Below are 18,423 nucleotides of genomic sequence, written 5' to 3' on the forward strand. Positions count from 1 at the left end.
AGGGGAGACCCCAGGACTGGTTCAGATAATCGTCACCGGTGTTATTAACGAGCACCCGTGAGAGGGTGGTGGTAGGGGGGGGGGGAGGAGGTGTCACCACTCCGCCCGGCCGCCTTTGTCTCCCCAGAGCTGATGTTTGCACAACGCACCCAACGCAAATATCTGAACCTCGGGGAAGCAGAGGTTCAGAAATTTGCCACTGATGGTGGCCGTGAGCCGGAATTGAACCCGGGTCGCCAGGTTCAGCAGCGCACTTCGCTAACCTACTATCCTTACCGATACCACTACCCGCCATTCCCCACTAAGTGGCGGTGACAGGACCCGTCAGCACGGACGCCTGTGCCAGGCCAGGTGCACTTTGAGGCCACGTGAAGTGTCGAAGGCCTCGCTGATAGAAGGTCACGGGAGAGACCCAGCAGGTGACATGGGTAGACGGACTGAGATGGCCGGCAGATGGACCGGCTGTGCGCCTTATCCTCACCACCCTCCCACACAGACGTCACACGGGAATAAATTAATACGATAACTTTTCAAACTCGGCTATTTGCATGGGTATGGTCAAATGGAAAGGATCTGTCTATGAGAGGCATCGCAGCCTAAGGGCGGGAGCTTTATTCGAGCCTCAAATTACCGCGGAGAACGTGGTCCAGGCAGGGGTTTCGTGGTTCGAATCGAGCGGCCGCGCCGGGTAATACTGCGGGTGTATTAGCCGAGGGAGGCCGCTGCAGTGCCGGCGTCGTTCGTCCAAAGTTGACAAATAAAAATTTAACGAAAATTACCCCCAAAAGTATTCACTTAGAATGTACAAAGCAATCGAAGCAATCGTCGCCCCCCGTACTGGAAAGAAAAATGGGAGGGCTCGCTTAAGACTCAATGAGATTTTCCCGTGCAAACAAGCGTGAGAAAGTTGAACACGTAGGCTTTCGCGACCAGTATTATTCATAATAAAGATTTTTTGGGTGAGATCGCGTTATTTATAAATGTGTCGCAACCCTCCACCACCCGACACGGCCAATCAGTAAAAATTGTGTCACGTTGACAAAAGACAAACAGTTCACTACTTTAGCCCACCGGTGTGTTGAAGAAGAATCCACAACATTTACAGTTTGAGTACGACGTTTCGCTGAAAATTACATCCAGCATCTTCGGGAGATTTGCCAGAATAGTGAAGCCATCCACCTGCTTCCGGTCTTAAATCGTGCAGGATGACGTCATCGTTGTTTTGTTTGTAATGAAGCGTGAGAGAAAATACGTTGAGTGTTTTGGTTTTAATGTAGGGCGAATTTTTTTTTTAAAGATAGATTTTTCGGGACCGCCTCCCCGCCCACCACTTGCAACTGAGAAGTTTCTGGAAACCGCCTCTTGCCCAGGCCGCTGTTGCAAACGCGACGGTCCATCTCCAGCGAAATCCCCGGTGAAATGCAATACTTTGTGGGAGAGAGAACAAAAATTGTCTGGCTGGCGTCCTGGCTGGCTGGCACGTGCGTGGTGGTGGTGGTGGGGAGCGGTCGTGTAGCGGTTAGCGCGCTGCGCTACGAACCCGGCGACCCGAGTTCGATTCCCTCTCACGGCCAACATCGGTGACGAATATCTGAACCGGTTCTGCGCCTCCCCTAGGTCGACTCAGCTTCAAATGAGTACCTGGTGCGGTGTGTAAAAACATCGCCGCTGGGGAGACAGAGGCTGCCGGGCGTGGTGCTGGCCACCCACCCCCTCGTGCGCCGTTCTGGCCTTCATAGGTGCTCGCTAACAGCACTTGCCCCAACAGCCTGTTAAGGCTACACGGGGGATCTTTGGTGGTGACGCCACCGTACACATCTCCGTGATGACGTCACGCTCCCCCTCCACTAACAAAAACCCCACTCTCCACCCAGACCGTGTATCTCGAACAAATGCGCGGGATACGCTATCCGACTATATTAGACGACAGTTTTGCTGGCTGGCTGGCTGACTGGAGGGAGGGAGGGGTGACGTCCGAAGAACGTGCGATCTGATCGTTTAATGAAAATAAAATTGTACGGCATTACTCTGCTTGTTCACGTGTCCCAACTGCACATCGCAGCCGGGTACTCACGTCGCGCATTAAAAGATCGACAATAACAATCTACGCCTCGAGTTTCCTGGCTGGCTGCTGGCTGGGCTCCTCGCCACCCAGACAATAACTCGATTTGTCAGTGACTGCTGCGGGCCGTTGCCACCGAAGAAACTAGCCGGGGTGACTGGCAGCACGGGGTTTTCCGTGTAACAAATCATCATTGAGATGAACTGTAACGGCGGAAGATGGAGTTCGGAAGACGTAACGAGTAGAATAATAATATTAGATAGAGGCACCGAAGAGGTGGGAGGAACGAACACGGAAGGAGACTGACCACGGTGCATTTAAAATCGCTCCAACTTTCCTACGTGTGTCCCCATCGGCGTCATAATTATTTCGCCAGAACAGTACATTACAAGCGAACAAAAACAGATTATCTACAGCATGGGACCTCCTCTGCCAGAACCAAAATATAAGAATAGGTTTTCCCTTTTAAACTGGCAACAAAACAGGTGTTAAGATATTCTTGGTTCTTTCGGTAAAGTCACGTAGAAGGGAAACAATAAAATAATACAAATATAAAACAATACAATTCTCACGACGTTTCGACTGCAACACAAGCAATCATCATCAGCTGTGAAAACCACAGCAAGAAAATTTGAAAGAGAGAGAAATTTTCTTGCTGTAGTTTTCACACCTGATGATGATTGCTTGTGTTGCAGTCGAAACGTCGTGAGGATTTTATTGTTTTATATTTGTATTATTGTATTGTTTCCCTTCTACGTGAATTTACCGAAAGAACCAAGAATATGAATCCCTGCAGTCACGAAAGCTTTAAATCAAAAGGTGTTAAGATGTTAAAACACCAAACTGAAACCTTTTACAAGGAATCATGTCTGCATTAACCACAGTGCTTGTGGTCAGAATGCAAACAAAAAACGTACTCTAATAATATATGCATTGTCCTTGAAACTGATTGGTCCACACCAGAGACAGCTTTCTTTTGAGCCTCGTCTCAAAACGGTGTTAGACCAAAGGACGCCAAAAGGCGTACAGCACAAAGACAATGCCACTATCAGAGTAATGAGACCACAAGTATTGTGGTTAATGCAGACATGATTCCTTGAAAAACGTTTCAGTTTGGTGTGTTAACAACTTAACACCTGTTTTGTTGCAAGATAAAAGGGGAAAAACTTATTCTCATATTTTGGTACTGGCAAAGGAGGTCCCATGATGTAGATGCTCAACCCGAGCTCCAATTACTCTGAAAGTGGCATTGTCTTTGTGCTGTTCGCCTTTTGACGTCCTCTGGTCTAGCACCGTTTTGAGACGAGGCTCACAAGAAAGCCGTCTCTGGTGTGGACCAATCAGTTTCAAGGACAATGCATCATAGTATCAGTGTTTTTTGTGTGCATTCTGACCACAAATATTGTGTTTAATGCAGACATGATTCCTTGTAAAAGGTTTCAGTTTGGTGTTTGAACATCTTAACACCTGTTTTGCTGCCAGAAAAAAAGGGAAATCTATTTTTATAAATAAATAAAAGATTACTTTAAGTGCTCCGAGCACAGGAGGATTTTGAGAACCGAATATTAAAACAATTCCATGCGTCTCTTATTTTTTTGTTTTCCATTGCAAGAGCAACGATTTTCTCCACTCGCCACAACACCATCAACACTACTGACACGTGGCATACCGTGCCATGCGCGTGCCGTGTGCGTGCATCATCATCATCATCACCACCGTCGTGGTCATCAAATCACCTGCAGATGCATCAGCTCGTTCTGCTGCAGGTACAGATGCTGCAGGCCCCTGAGACCGGCGAACACCCGGTCTGGCAGCTCCTGGAGGCCGCATCGGTACAAGTGCAGCGTGTGCAAGTTCACGAGTCCGAGGAACGTGTCCGCGTCCAGCCACTGCAGGTAACGGTTGTTTCCGAGGTCCAACTCGTCCAGCCGAGAGAAGGCGGCGAACGCTCCGGGCTGGATGATGGTGATGTTGTTGGAGAATAGCGACAACGCCACGGTGTCGGGGCTGAGGGCGTTCTCGCGAGGGACCGCCGTGATGCGGTTGTTCTGAAGCAACACTCGGTGGCTGTTCCTGGGCAGCCCCGATGGGATCCTCACGAAACCCAGCGACTGGCAGTTCGCGGTTACGGGCAGCATGTAGCAGCTGCAGTTCTTGGGGCAGTCGCTGGTGCTCGCGGGAGACAGCCAGAGCAGCAGCAGGCAGACGAATCCGAGCCCTGCGTGTGTGGGTTGTTGTTGTTTGTGTGTGTGTGTGGGTTGTGTGTGTGTGGGTTGTGTTGTGTTGTGTGTGGGTTGTGTGTGGGTTGTGTTGTGTGTGTGAGAGGGTTGTGTTGTGTGAGGTTTGTGTTGATCGTGTGTGTGTGTGGTTGGTGTGTGTGTGAGTTGTGTTATTTGTGTGTGTTGTGTTGTTCGTGTGTGTGTTGTGTGTGTGTTTGAGGGTTGTGTGTGTGTGTGAGGGTTGTGTTATGTGAGGGTTGTGTTGATCGTGTGTGTTTGGTTAGTGTGTGTGTGTGTGAGTTGTATTATTTGTGTGTTGTTTGTGTTGTGTTGTATGTGTGTTTTGTGTTGTGAATGAAGCACAGAGAGACGAGCTGCAGTGAGTGTGGGTCACGTCGGCTGAGAAAACAAAAGAGAGACAGAGAGAGAGAGAGGGCCGCGTGCTCACCGAGACGTCTCCTTCCTGAATGGGCGCGACAACGTGAGCGCGAGTTGTTCTTGCGAAACGCGAATGCGCACGTGGGCACATGTCCACGTGCGTCGACCTTCTTACGCAGCCAGCCGTGACAATCGTGAATTAAAGCAAGTGTGACGTCACGCTCTCTGCCAAAAGCTAAACCCGCGTCGGGCCAGTTGTGCGCAACGCACACGACAGCAGGGAATTAACACACACACAAATAACTCAATTGTCGATGACCCTAACCCGGGAGGAGACTTCACATTGTATAACAGGCGATGTGTTGTTGTCCCTGCTGAAGAAAAGCGCTCAACCGCCCGTTGACTAAAAGGCGTCTGTTCTGATGGCAGAACCGTTGCACGAAACGTCGCCTCTTGAACGGATTGCACGGACGAATTGGCTTTGCGTCAACAACAACAACAACAACCACAACAAGGCAGTGACTAATTTCAAGTGCGTGCCCGGGTGAGCGTCAAGGGAGAGAGGAGGGTGGGGGGGGGGAGGTTGAAGTTGGGGAGGGGGGCGGTGGGGGGAGAAGGCGGGGGTGGGTGCGGGGATGAGTGGGTGGATGGAGGGGGGGCACAAAGGGGTCGGGAGGGGCGGCGGGAGTTGTGGTGAGATGAGCGCGAATGCGGTAGCGCTTCATCATCTTCGGCCACCGCTGATTACGCCGGACACAGCCGAGCATGGCTCTCCGCCAATCGCTGCATTAAATCACCATCTAATATTTATAATCAAATCAGCGGAGCGGCGGGGCTGCGCATCAGCCGTGCCTGCAGGAACGCGCGCGCACGCGCGCGCAGAGAGGGCGCGTGGAGGAGCTCCCGCGCCGCCGTGCGCGTCTGCGCGCTCGTCCCAAAGCGCGCCGCACGGGAGCGTCCAGCATCGCGCAGTTCGCCGCGTTCAGTTAAACCTGGGTCAAGCGCGGCTCTCTGTGGCTAACATAGCCCCGAAGGGCTTCGCGGCGAAGGCAGGCGGGTTGCGACTCCGAGAGGTGCCCAAGGGCGTCCACCGTCGAGAGAGAGAGAGAGGGAGAGGGATGGAGCGACGGAATCGGTTGAAGTTTCGCGTTGCGGTGCGGCTGTTGGGTCACGGGTCGTCCGCTGTTTGCATGGCGGGATCGTGAGAGAATAACGAAGGCTTGTGGGGATCGGGGAGGGGGGGAGATTTTATCCAGCAGTGGATGAAGGCCTGCCAGTTGAATTCATCATCATCATCATCATCAGGATTATCCGTGATCAATCCACTGCTGGATGATGGCCCACTCCAAGCAGTCGCCGTGCTCCTATCCGGGTCACGCGACGCAGCAATCCACGCAGCCTCCTGCACACGAAGCTGGGATGATTTCATGGCTCCATCTCTCCTCCCCGGTGGGGGTCCTCAAGTCGGACGCGTTCCAATTCTCGTGGCTGCCACTCCGACGTGATCCTTGACCATCGACCATCCGTCATCGTGCACGCCGAATCATTCACACCGTTAACAAGAGAAGACAATTGTGTTGAGAAAACACTAAAACGAGCAACAATTAAAACAAATCCAACGCGTTTCGTCAATCGCATTGTGTGGACTCACAATAAATATATACTAGGCGACGTTTCGGGCTCATGGGCTTTCTTCTTCAGGGTGCACAGAGAGGCCCGCCAGAGTGGTCGAGTGAAGGTGAATGGAGGTCAACTTTAGCCCGACATACATTGGGGACGGGGAGGCTGGTTGTGGTGGTGATACCACGTGGTGGTGGTGGTAATGGTGGTGGTGGTGATGGTGGTGGTGATGGTGGCAGTGGTCGTTGAGAGCAGGGATGTAGCGGTTAGCGCGCTGAGCTACGAACCCGCTCACGGCCAACACCAGTGACGATAATCTGAACCGGTCCTGGGCATCCCCTAGGTCGACTCAGCCTTAAATGAGTACCCGTTGCGGTGTGTAGTAAACATCGCCACTGCGGAGACAAAGGCGGCCGGGCGTGGTTGTTGAACCTCCCCCCCTCCCTACCCAGCCGAGTCGTGCACCGTGCCGGCCTTCGTAGGTGCTCGCGAACAGCACTCACCCCAAACATTCTGTCGAGACTACGCCGGGAGTGACCGTTGCCTTTCATCTTTCGGAGCAAAACTTCGCCGGGCATTGGACGAGAGCGGAATTCGTTGGCGCGCGTGGCGATCGAGGCGAGGCGCGCGTGGCGATCGAGGCGAGGCGCGTGGTGATCGAGGCGCGCCACGCCTGGCGATCGAGGCGAGCCGTGCGAGCCTCTTTGTATTTGGGTGTCCGCGCGGCGCCTGGCTGACACGGAGCGTGCTGGTGGGGCCCCGGGGTGACGCCGCTCATTCGCAGAGGGCCCCCTTCCACCCCACCCCATTGCCCCGACATTGGCAACCCGTGAGATGCAACCATCCGCATTAATTTGAATCTGTTCGTATTGATGACGGGAGCTACGGGTATAAATGTATATTGTGTGTATGGGTATGTGTGTGTGGGTATGTGTGTGTGTATGGGTATGTGTGTATGTGTGTGTGTGTTGGTATGTGTGTGTGTGGGTATGTGTGTGTGGGTATGGGTATGTGTGTGTATGGGTATGTGTGTAGGTATGTGTGTGGGTATGTGTGTGTATGTGTGTGTGGGTATGTGTGTGGGTATGGGTATGTGTGTGTCTGTGTGTGTGTATACATGTGCAAAACTTATGGTGAGGCTACTGGTCACTCAGCCCCCACCACCACTCCGTGCGTGTTAGAGAAGTGACTTTAGTTTAACACGTGGGCTTTCGTGACCAATGTTATCCCCAAAAACACCTATTAAGGAGGGGTTTTAGTTGATAAAACACGTAAACTTTTTTTTTTGTTTTACCAGGTAAGGCCCCACTGAACTATACCGCTCTCTTTCAGAAGCTACCTGGATATCACAAATGATAGCCCAACGAAGCGGGACTGTCATCACGTGGGAATGTGGAGCAGCCAAATACTCTGAACGCGTGATGTTGATTCTAAGCGTTGAGGGAAAAACCCGCGGACCCGGAGAAAAATCCACGCGGCCGTGGGCATAGAGAGACACATGCAAACTTCGAATATACAGCATGCGTCAGGGTCGGGGATCGAACCCACAACCTCCTGTAGACCAGGAGAGGTCGTTGGCATCTCGCCAACATTACGAATTGACAGTGGTGCCACTGCTGCGCTGGTGCACAAGCACAACCAACATTCATAGACAACAACAACAACCACACAAACACTCCAACACGTTCGTGGATATCACTGCGTCATGGCCTCAAAAGGAAACTTCTATATAATAAGCGACGTTTCGGGCAATGGCCCTCATTGACGAAACGCCGTTAAGTGAAAATTCAAATGACCATTGGTGCGATGCTTCATATAGACCAGTCGTTGAAATTCCACATTCCTATGGCGGGCGCAAGTGGGAGGGGGCGAGTCTCGCCATAGGGAAACCGTTGTTTACTTTGGCACAAGGTGATACTCGTTGTGTCGACCCCCGGAGCAACCATCGGCTGAGTCAACTCCACCCCCACCCACCCTGAATTAAGATGTGAACTCGCACCCTTCCGATTGCCACTGAGCAATAGGAAATGCCCATTTGAAATTCAACTGCACAGCGGCAATTCTCATTGCGCCATGCTATATCCAGGCCAGGCAGGTTTTGCAGCAACAACAGAGAGATTAATTATTTGATCTCGGCTGCTTGGAATGTATACTGTGGTTATTTATCCCCAGCCAAGGCACGTGAGTGTGTGCACTGGTTCTGCCCAGGTAAATGCGCGGAGTGGCTTGAACGAAGTGAAACGACGTGCGTGCTTCAAACAACTCGCTGGATCGCGAGAGACGGAAACAACTTGGAAGGAGGTTTTTTTTTTAATCCAGCAGTGGATTTATCAAGGCTGCTGATGATTACGATGATGATGGTAACGATGTCTGATCCAGAGATAGACGATCGGATGGTGTGGATTCCAATAATGTCTTAGATGGCCTAGAAAATAGTTATTTGGCAAACACATTCACCCACTCGGAGTCTCTGCTTTAGATACCTCCCTGGGTACGTCCTCCTTTAAAAGCCCGCCCTAACCAGAGCGGTGAAGTATTGGTCAAACAAACCGCAATCTCCGAATTAAAACAAACTCACGTCAATTTCAAGTTTCATTCACAGGGCAGGGTTGACCAACCCCCGCACCCGCTCTCCACCCAAGTTCCAAACTGCCCCAGGCCTCCAGTCCCACCACTTAACTTCTCAATAAATACAAATCTACGATCCCACCGCTTCATCGGTGAACCGAGTAATTCGCCTCCCGCTGATGGAGAGCCCACGAGGCACCCCCCCCCCCAACCTGTTCACAGGTACCGCGATGTTCGAGGCACGCGGGGGTATCGTCTAGAGGCACAACGCCTTGAGCCAGACAGAAATCCATTCCACAAATGTCACGGTTCGTGTCTTGCAATACGCCTTTGACTCGGTATAGCTCTCTCTCTCTGTATATATATATACACACACACCCCATACATCGATTTCCCCGGATTATAAGACCCTCCGGAAAGTAAGACGCACCCTAGTTAACCCGTGCCCGTTGTCGATGGTTCATGCAGGTGTGGTCTCAAAGCGATAAGATCCTTCCTGTCAGGCTGCAGGGGCAAGTGCTGTCAGCGAACAGCACTTGCGATGGCCGGCACGGCACACGAGGGGGATTGGGTGGACAACACCACGCCGGGCCGCCTTTGTCTCTCCAGTGCTGATATTTACCACACCGCACAAGGTACTCATTTGAGGCTGAGTTAACCTAGGGGAGGCCCTGAACGTGTACACTGTAATCTCCGGATCATAAGACGCTCCGGATCATAAGACGCACCCCACCAAACTCGCGCCCAGCGTCAATAGCCAATGCAGATCTGGTTGCACAAAGACAAAAGATCCCCCCCCCCGTTTAGCCTCAACGGACTGTTGGGGCAAGTGCACGCACGTTGCAAGAACTCGCCCCGTCAACGTTTGCTTTAACATACCAAGGGCGGTTAAAACAAACAAAAAAGTGCGTTGCATAATCCCCGTGAGAACGTTACGTTAAGTATCATACGTGTACAATAACAATTCCCTCCCGTCCGTCAATATCGCTCGTTCTCTCGTCTTTTTTTGTTTTGTTTTGCTCGCTACGTGCAGCGTCACCCACGAAGCGACTTGAACAAGAACACCTCGCCTGGCGTCAGACGTGGCAGAAGCCTCCCACGCCGCCCGTCGCTTGTGGCCGTGGCTTGTCTGGCGCGTTCACGACACCGCACTTTAAAAATGTTTTTAAAAAAAAACACACAAATTTCAGCGCTGCGTGCAATTTCCATTGTTCCGTTTCATTATTTCTACCCCGCCCGCATTGCGCTCGTGCAAGGGTGGAATGGTGAGTGGTGCAGTTGGTTAGCGAGTTGAGGCTATGATACACATATATATATCCCCGGCGACTCGAGTTCCGTATTCCAACCAGGCCACGGCGAACATCAGTGGCCGCGAAACACCATTTGGCCGGGGACATTTTATTCGGATGACGTCCGAAATTTTCAGACGATATCCGAAAAATGAACTTGGCGCACACTGACCAGCGCGGTGAAGCATGGTCAAACGACTACAACAACAACAACAACCTCTCCATGACCGAGAGGCGTGGAGAGGCCTTCATCCAGCAGTGGGTTGATGAAGGGCCGCGCATTAGCCCACGCTGTTGTTGCATCGCAACACGCCGGCTCCCTCTTTCAAAGAGAGATTCGTGGTCTCGACGGGCTGCCGCGTGGTTCTGACAAAAGGCGTGGACGTTTGCGAATGGACAAACAAATCAGAGGCTTTGGATAGCGGGTGACCACCGCAGGCGCTTGCCAGGTGCTGTAGGTAGTGGTGGCTGCCGGGCTGAACGTGACCAGGAGATGGCAGTGTGCTGGTTAACACTCCCCTCGGTCCACAGATTCCCCAGCAACGCGAATCCCGAAGCGCGTTAATGGAATTGGCCAAAACGTTGTTGCAGGACACCCGTCCCTCCCTCCCGCCCTGAAAGAGGAGAGAGTCTCGGGACTATTGAGTAAGCACCGGAATGACCTGCATTGTATAGCCTTTCACCGACCGCTGGGGAAAGTGCTGTTAGCGATCGCCTATTAAGGTGGGCACGGCGCACGTAGCGGGGCGAGACGAGGCTGTGCTGGGGGTAGGGGGGGGGTGCTCTGATGATTTACACGCCGCGCCAGCTGCTCATTTAAAGGCTGAGTCGACCTAAGGGAAGCCCACGACCGCTTCTGAAAGCACTCGACGTTGATGCTTTTGCCGTCCGTGGGAAGAAAATCGCTGGCTGCAGGAACGGGGGTGGGAGGGGGGAGTCTGTAGCGCCGTGCGCTAACCGGGGAGCGTCGCTTCCCACACGTGACGTGCAGCAACTCTGTTCAGCTCCCATACACGTGACGTGCAGCAACTATGTTCAGCCCCCCCCCCACACGTGACGTGCAGCAAATATGTTCAGCCCCCCCCCACACGTAATGTGCAGCAATTCTGTTCAGCTCCCCCACACGTGACGTGCAGTAACTATGTTCAGCCCCCCCTCCCCCCACACGTGTCGTGCAGTAACTCTGTTCAGTTCCCCTACACGTGACGTGCAGTAACTCTGTTCAGCCCCCCCCCCCCCACACGTAACGTGCAGTAACTATGTTCAGTTCCCCCACACGTAACGTGCAGTAACTCTGTTCAGTTCCCCTACACGTAACGTGCAGTAACTATGTTCAGCTCCCCACACGTAACGTGCAGTAACTATGTTCAGTTCCCCCACACGTAACGTGCAGTAACTCTGTTCAGTTCCCCTACACGTAACGTGCAGTAACTATGTTCAGCTCCCCCACACGTAACGTGCAGTAACTCTGTTCAGTTCCCCTACACGTAACGTGCAGTAACTCTGTTCAGCTCCCCACACGTAACGTGCAGTAACTATGTTCAGTTCCCCCACACGTGACGTGCAGTAACTCTGTTCAGCTCCCATACACGTGACGTGCAGTAACTCTGTTCAGCTCCCATACAGGTGACGTGCAGTAACTCTGTTCAGCCAATCGCTCATTCATAGAATTGGCCAAACATGCTCGGCGCGGCAGGAACATCGTGACGCAGAGTCCTGAGACTCAACGAGACGTCCCTGGGTAAATCATTGCCATGGGTGTCATCGTTTTTTATATTCTTTTTTGTACTTCGATGGAAACGCGACCGGACTGGTTGGCCCATGGCGCTATGAGGCCGCTCGTCAGAGTTCGATTCCCGACCACGGCATCAGTGGCGAGTGACCAATAACCCCTTGTCATCAACAACCCGCACGGACCAGCGCTGTGAAGTATGGTCAACTGACCAGGGCTTGAGGAGGCCATTTATCCAGCAGTATATTATTACAAAGACCAAGATATCACGTGTAGTCGACACGGACTGTTGGGGCAAGTGCTCGTAGCGAGCACTTATGAAGGCCGACACGAAGGACGAATTGGGGTTGGTGTTTCCAGCACCACGCCCGGCCGCCTTTGTCTCTGCAGATCCGATTGTGTTCACACACCGCACCTGGTACAGTCCTCATTGAAGGCTGAGTCGACCTACAGTGGAGATCCATGGCCGGTTCAGATAATCACCCCTGCTGTTATTTTGCCGTGGCCGGGAATCGAACTCGGATCGCTGGGTTTGTAGCGCAGTGCGCGAAGCGGCACCACGGTAAGGGCTCGCTCCATTGTAATCGATGAAGGCAAAGCTCACCCGCGTAGTCTTTAACAGACTGTTGGGGTAAATGCTGTTAGCGAGCACATATGAATGCCGGAAGAGTGCACGAGGTGGTGTTTGGCCAGCTCCACGCCCGGCCGCCTTTGTCTCCACATTGCCGACCTTCACGCACACACCCCAGCAGGCATTCATCCAAGGCTGGGTCGACCAACGGGATGGCCCAGGACCGGTTCAAATGTATTCTCCGCCCGTTATTAGCCGTGAGCGGGAATCGAACTCGGGTCATTTTGCAGGTACGTTCGCGCAGCGCGCTCAGCACTGCTCACAACTCGATTACCTGCCGTGCTGCTGCTGCTGCCGCCGCCGCCGCCGCTGCCGCTGACGTCGAGTCCCAGGATCGCGTTCACGCGTAGCCGGCTCATCTCAAGTCAGCGTGGGGGCGGGGGGGGATAACACTGGCGAGGAAGCAGTGGGTTGCAGCAAGGCAGCCGAAGGGAACCCGCGGAGAAGCACCCGGGGATGAGGACCGGCTCGGGTCCTGGCCGGGTCGGGTCGGGTTGGGTCGGTTCGAGACTGATTGTTCATCTGAGGAGGGTTGCGATCTTCCCCGGAGTAGTTGGGTGGTACGCTCAGCCCTTCCCCGCTGCGCGCTCCAAGAGCATACGTCGGTGACGGCGGCGAAAGCGGTGGTGGTGATGGGATGGGATGATAACGACGCTGCGATGACAGCGAAGATAGGCTGACGACGACGTGACGATGTGGTTTTGGAGACAATGAAATGAAGCCAACGAGCGCCCGCTAAGGGCGTGAGCGAGTGAGCTACCGGCACTGCGATCCGCGCGCTCCACCTCGTCTGAGTGAACGTTCTTGCCAAAGCGGAATGGTGAGAGATGTTCGCCCCTCTCTCAACTTGCGCGCGTTCAATCCTCCTGCTCGGGTGCCGGTCCGGTTGGCTCGGTGGTGGAGGATGAGGAAGAGGTGGAGGAGGTGGTGGTGGTGGTGGGCAACTGTGCCCGTGAACTCTTCACATGCTGGAGCAATAAGCGGCGCTGTATCGTCGTCATCATCATCATCAATCACCGTCGCCGTCGGAGTAACTGCAGGGGCCGGCAGCCGTCAACAAAGTCCGAGCAAATGAAAACCGCGACTGTGTCACGGCTCGAGTATCACACGAAGAGCCACATCGCGCCCCGGTGGGGGTTCCGTGGGGCGGCAGACTTCGCCTCGCGCGTTACCGCAGGAGTCCTCGTGTCTAGCAAGCGACGGGAAGATTCACGAAACAAGTAAAAAGCAAGCGAAAGGAGATGAGAACACCGCCACCACCATCAACAACAACAACAACGTGTTGTGTTTCTCCGTCACATTTCCCCGAGCCCAGCCCAGCCCAGCGAGCAGCCCCGAGCCAGAGCCGCACTCGGCCACAAGACCGATCAGCGGTGCGTTCTCTTGCGCCACGCAGATATCGAGCACCCGAATCTACAGCTCGTCTCTCCGCCTGCCTCCTTCTTCTTTCGTCGTCGGCAGAAGCAGCGTCGGCCGGAGTGGCATCAGCGGAAGAGCAGTGGCAGCTGCGTCGGCGGCAGAGGAGGAGGAACAGGAGGAAGTGGTGGTGGTCGTGGTGGTGGTGGTGGCTGCGCTCTTAGCTGATGCAGTCGCTGCACCTGACTGGAGAGAGAGAGAGAACAGCGCTCGAGGCTGCTCGACACAGCAGCGCCCGACCAACAGAGCTCCGGCTCGCAGATTAAACCCAGCGATTGCTGCAGATTCAGACCTCCTCCCCCCGCCCTCCTTGCCCCACCGCTCCGCAGCCCCCCACCCTCACCCTACCCTACTCCCTCCCACTCTACCCCCCCCCCCCTTCTCCGTGATATTATGAGCCCACAGTCCGGGGCATGGCAATCCTGACTCCACACTCCGTTGCCGTGCCCATAATCGGCTTCTCTGGCATTGGCGCAAGCGTGATTGATTAATCGTTACACCTCGCTGTTGTTGATCTCCTCCTCCTCCCCCTTCTCCTTGCTCCTCTTCATCCCCCTCCTCCCTTGTGTCTGCCTTCCCCTCCCCCTGGCTCTGCCTCCTCTGTATTCTCCAACTCCTCCCGGTCTCCTCTTCTACCTCTTCAGCGTCATCCTTTCTCATTCCCTCCTCCTCCGACTCCTTTTTTCCGATTCTTCTTTATCCTCGCTACCCTCCTGTCCCTCCTCCTCCTCCTCCTTCTCTTGCGGTCCTTACACTCTGCTCGTCAGCGCGCTTGTGTTTCAGTACACATATATTGCCCTGCTTGTTAGCGTATGTTTATGCGGTTTCTTTCCCCCCCCCCCCCATGCAACATTTCTCTCGCCCTCTGACTCCCTCTCGCTGTGTGCATGATCTTTGTGTCGCTTCTCGCCGCTAAGGTCACACGATCTCTCCACGCCACGTGCAAGGAGCGCAGGCGACGCACCACCAAGGCACAAAGACACAGATCCCCCGTATAGCCTCTAACAGACTGTTGGGGGAAAGTGCTGTTAGCGAGCACCGATACACGAGTGGGTGGTTGGACAACACCACGCCGGGCCGTCTTTGTCTCCCTCGTGGCGATGTTTTTACGCACCGCACCAGCTGCTCATTTGAGGCTGAGTCGACCTAGGGGAGGCCCACGACCGGTTCAGATAAATCGTCACTGGTGTTGGCCGTGAGCGGGAATCGAAGCTGGGATCGCCCGGTTCGTAGCGCAGTGCGCTAACCGCTACACCACCGCTCCCCCTTGCAAGAAACACGCACGCGCGCGTGTTGGTCGACTCAGCCTTAAATAATTATGAGCACCGGCTGCAGTGTGTGTGAAGATCGGCACTGCGGGGACACGGGGGACCTTTATCTTTGTACTGGCTACACCACCCCCTCGTGCACCGTACCGGCCTTTATAGGTGCTCGCTAACAGCACTTGCCCCTCCAGTCTGGTTAGGCTATACGGGGGATCTTTATCTTTGTGTCAGTGTGTGTGTACGTGGCGAGCGGTTGTGTAGCGATTAACGCGCTGCGCTATGAACCCGGCGACCCGGGTTCGATTCCCGCTCACGGCCAACATCGGTGACGAATATCTGAACCGGTTCTGCGCCTCCCCTAGGTCTACGCAGCCTCAAATGAGTACCTGGTGCGGTGTGTAAACATCGCCACTGGGGAGACAAAGGCGGTCGGGCGTGGTGCTAGCCACCCACCACCTCGTGTACCGTTCCGGCCCTCATAGGTGCTCGCTATGAGCACTTGCCCCAATAGTCTGCTAAGGCTATACGGGGGATCTTTGTTTTTGTGTTGTGTACGTGACTCTACCCACCCAGTATCACTCCTCAGCTCCACCAACACCACCACTCACCACCACTAACCACCACTCACCACCACTAACCAATACCACCGCTACCAACACCAACACTCACCACCACCACATCCTCAACACCACCACCACCACACATTCTCAACACCACCAATAAACACCACCACCAACACCACCAATCAACACCACCACCACATCCTCAAAATCACCAATCAATACCACCACCAATCAATACCACGACCTCTCAACACCACCACACCACTCAACACCACTCACCACCACCACCAATCAACACCACTGCTACCACTACCACCACCACCACCGCACATCCTCAACACCACCACCACCGCCACTCAACACGACCACCACCACCCAACACCGCCGCTACCACTACCACCACCACCGCACATCCTCAACACCACCACCGCCACTCAACACGACCACCACTCACCACCACCCAACATCACCACCACCACCGCACATCCTCAACACCACCACCACCGCCACTCAACACCACCGCCACCACCACCACCGCACATCCTCAACACCACCACCGCCACTCAGCACGACCACCACTCACCACCACCACCACCCAACACCGCTGCTACCACCACCACCGCACATCCTCAACACCACCACCACCACCGCCACTCAACACGACCACCACTCACCACCACCACCACCACCCAACACCACCACCGCACATCCTCAACACCACCACCACCGCCACTCAACACGACCACCACTCACCACCACCACCCAACACCACCACCATCACCACCGCACATCCTCAACACCACCACCACCGCCACTCAACACGACCACCACTCACCACCACCACCCAACACCACCGCCACCACCACCACCGCACATCCTCAACACCACCGCCACTCAACACGACCACCACTCACCACCACCACCCAACACCGCCGCTACCGACAGGTCTCGTGTGGTTGTGCGCAAGGAAGCGGCGGTGCAGGAGGCGCTCCCCGCTGCTCACGCGGAGCCCCTGGGGCGGCATCGCTCAGCGTTTAAGTGGCGCAGCGCCGTAAACGACTCCGAGTCGTCGTCGCAATAATGAATCCATTACTTCGTTTCCTCTAAGACATTAACGCTGCCGAGGAATGAAAACGCTTGCCTAGTCACGTTTTTTTTTTTGCGTGTCCCGGTCTTCCTTTATCATCATCTTCATCATCCGCCTTGTGCTAATTGCGCCCTTCTGCTGCGACTCTCAATGACTGCCCTCTGCCCTTTAAACAGCCGTTTTGTGTTTAATGAGCGTAATTTGATGCCTTTGTTAGTGGTGGTGAGAGGTGTCCCATGAGCGTGCCATTTCAGGGCCGCGCCTTTGGCTTTGCCTGGGTGGTGGTGGTGGTGCGTTTGTGAAGGGAGTGTGAGTTTGCATAGCAGCAATTACCCCGACAATCTGTGTAAACCACATGGGTTATCTTTACCTTTGCATTTGTGAGTATGTGTACGGTATGTGTTAATATGTGTGGGAGTGCCATCCATGCATTCGTGTGCATCCGTGTGTGCGTGTGTGTGTATTGGTGCCTGTGTGAGCGGCGTATATACGGCGCTGCATATTCGGGGAGCGGTGCCCTTACGATTAGCGCACTGCTCGTTGAACCTGGCGCGTTGACCTAAGTTTAAATCCCGGCGAACATCAGTGGCGAGTGCTATCGATCTGAGTCCCTTTCACCAGAGCCAGCGTGATGAAGAATGGTCACACCACCCCCTTTTCTCCTCTCCCCCCCGCCCTCCACCATCCACCCTACGGTCGACACCACACATGGCGTGGTGAGCCGTTCATCCAGCGGTGGATCGGTACGGGCGCTGGTGCGCGCGCGTGCTTACCACACCGCGTGGTAACATCGGTACATCGGCGGTGAACGTGACCCATTCGGAGTTACGCAGGCCTCCATTCGCATCAGAGACCTCGCCGCAATTCAGCTGGCTCCCCGTGTCTGCGTGAATCGGAAACCCGAGCTCGATTCATCACTTCGTGGCGGGCTTGCAGCGCGCTGAATCAATTCGTATTTGATTATTTAATGAACCGAGGGGCCAGTGTCTGTGTCTGTGCATCGTAGAAGGGAGAGGCATAGTCATCCCCACACCACCACCACCACCCCCCACGCCCCCCACCCCTCCATTGCCCCAGCAATGTTTTACGCAGCCGCTGTTTATCTCTATCATCGACAATTTGTGAGCTTTCTTATCAATGTAAAGTTGTAAATAAATCATGAATGAATCTTGGAGAGAGAGATAGAGAGGTGGGGGGGTGTAACCGTAGATCTTATCTGCTCAAAAGCATTTAGCGTTCGAGATTGGTGTCTTCCCCCCCCCCCCCTTTGACTCTCGCTAAATGCACATCAGGTTATCATCAGCACCATCTTCATCATCAGTCAGGGTCAATGTCACTGCTGGATGAACGCCTCCACAAGCCGCCGCTGCCGCTGTTGGCGATCCCGTGGCATCAGCACGCGAGCTGATGACATGGCTCCATCTCCGCTTGGTCACGTTCCACTCCTTTGCGACTGCCACTGAGGTGTGACTCTGGGACAAACAGGGCCATCAGGTACCACGACGACGATGATGATGTTAACGGTAAAGGCGCAGCCCTGCAATGCCTTGCTCGCTCTGGACAGCGCGGCTCTTAAAGGCTGCTCTGGAATAA

At 54.2% G+C, this 18,423-nt stretch overlaps 1 protein-coding gene across 1 annotated transcript in view; it reads right to left on the reverse strand.

Annotated features, from left to right (window-relative positions):
* The window catches only part of LOC142923453 (reticulon-4 receptor-like 2), a 29,380-nt gene extending 15,175 nt beyond the window's left edge, over nucleotides 1–14,205 (reverse strand). Inside the window, exons 1-2 of the mRNA XM_076064574.1 lie at nucleotides 12,774–14,205; nucleotides 3,799–4,280 (exon numbers count right to left, since the gene is read on the reverse strand). Coding sequence (XP_075920689.1) covers nucleotides 3,799–4,280; nucleotides 12,774–12,858 — 567 coding nt within the window. The 5' untranslated portion in view covers nucleotides 12,859–14,205. The remainder of the gene's footprint in view (nucleotides 1–3,798; nucleotides 4,281–12,773) is intronic.
* Nucleotides 14,206–18,423: the final 4,218 nt, after the last annotated feature.

The sequence above is a fragment of the Petromyzon marinus genome, unplaced genomic scaffold, assembly GCF_048934315.1.
Source record: "Petromyzon marinus isolate PM22_M1 ecotype Great Lakes invasive population unplaced genomic scaffold, UKy_Petmar_22M1.pri1.0 PM_Scaffold_528, whole genome shotgun sequence".
NCBI classification, from domain to species: domain Eukaryota; kingdom Metazoa; phylum Chordata; class Hyperoartia; order Petromyzontiformes; family Petromyzontidae; genus Petromyzon; species Petromyzon marinus.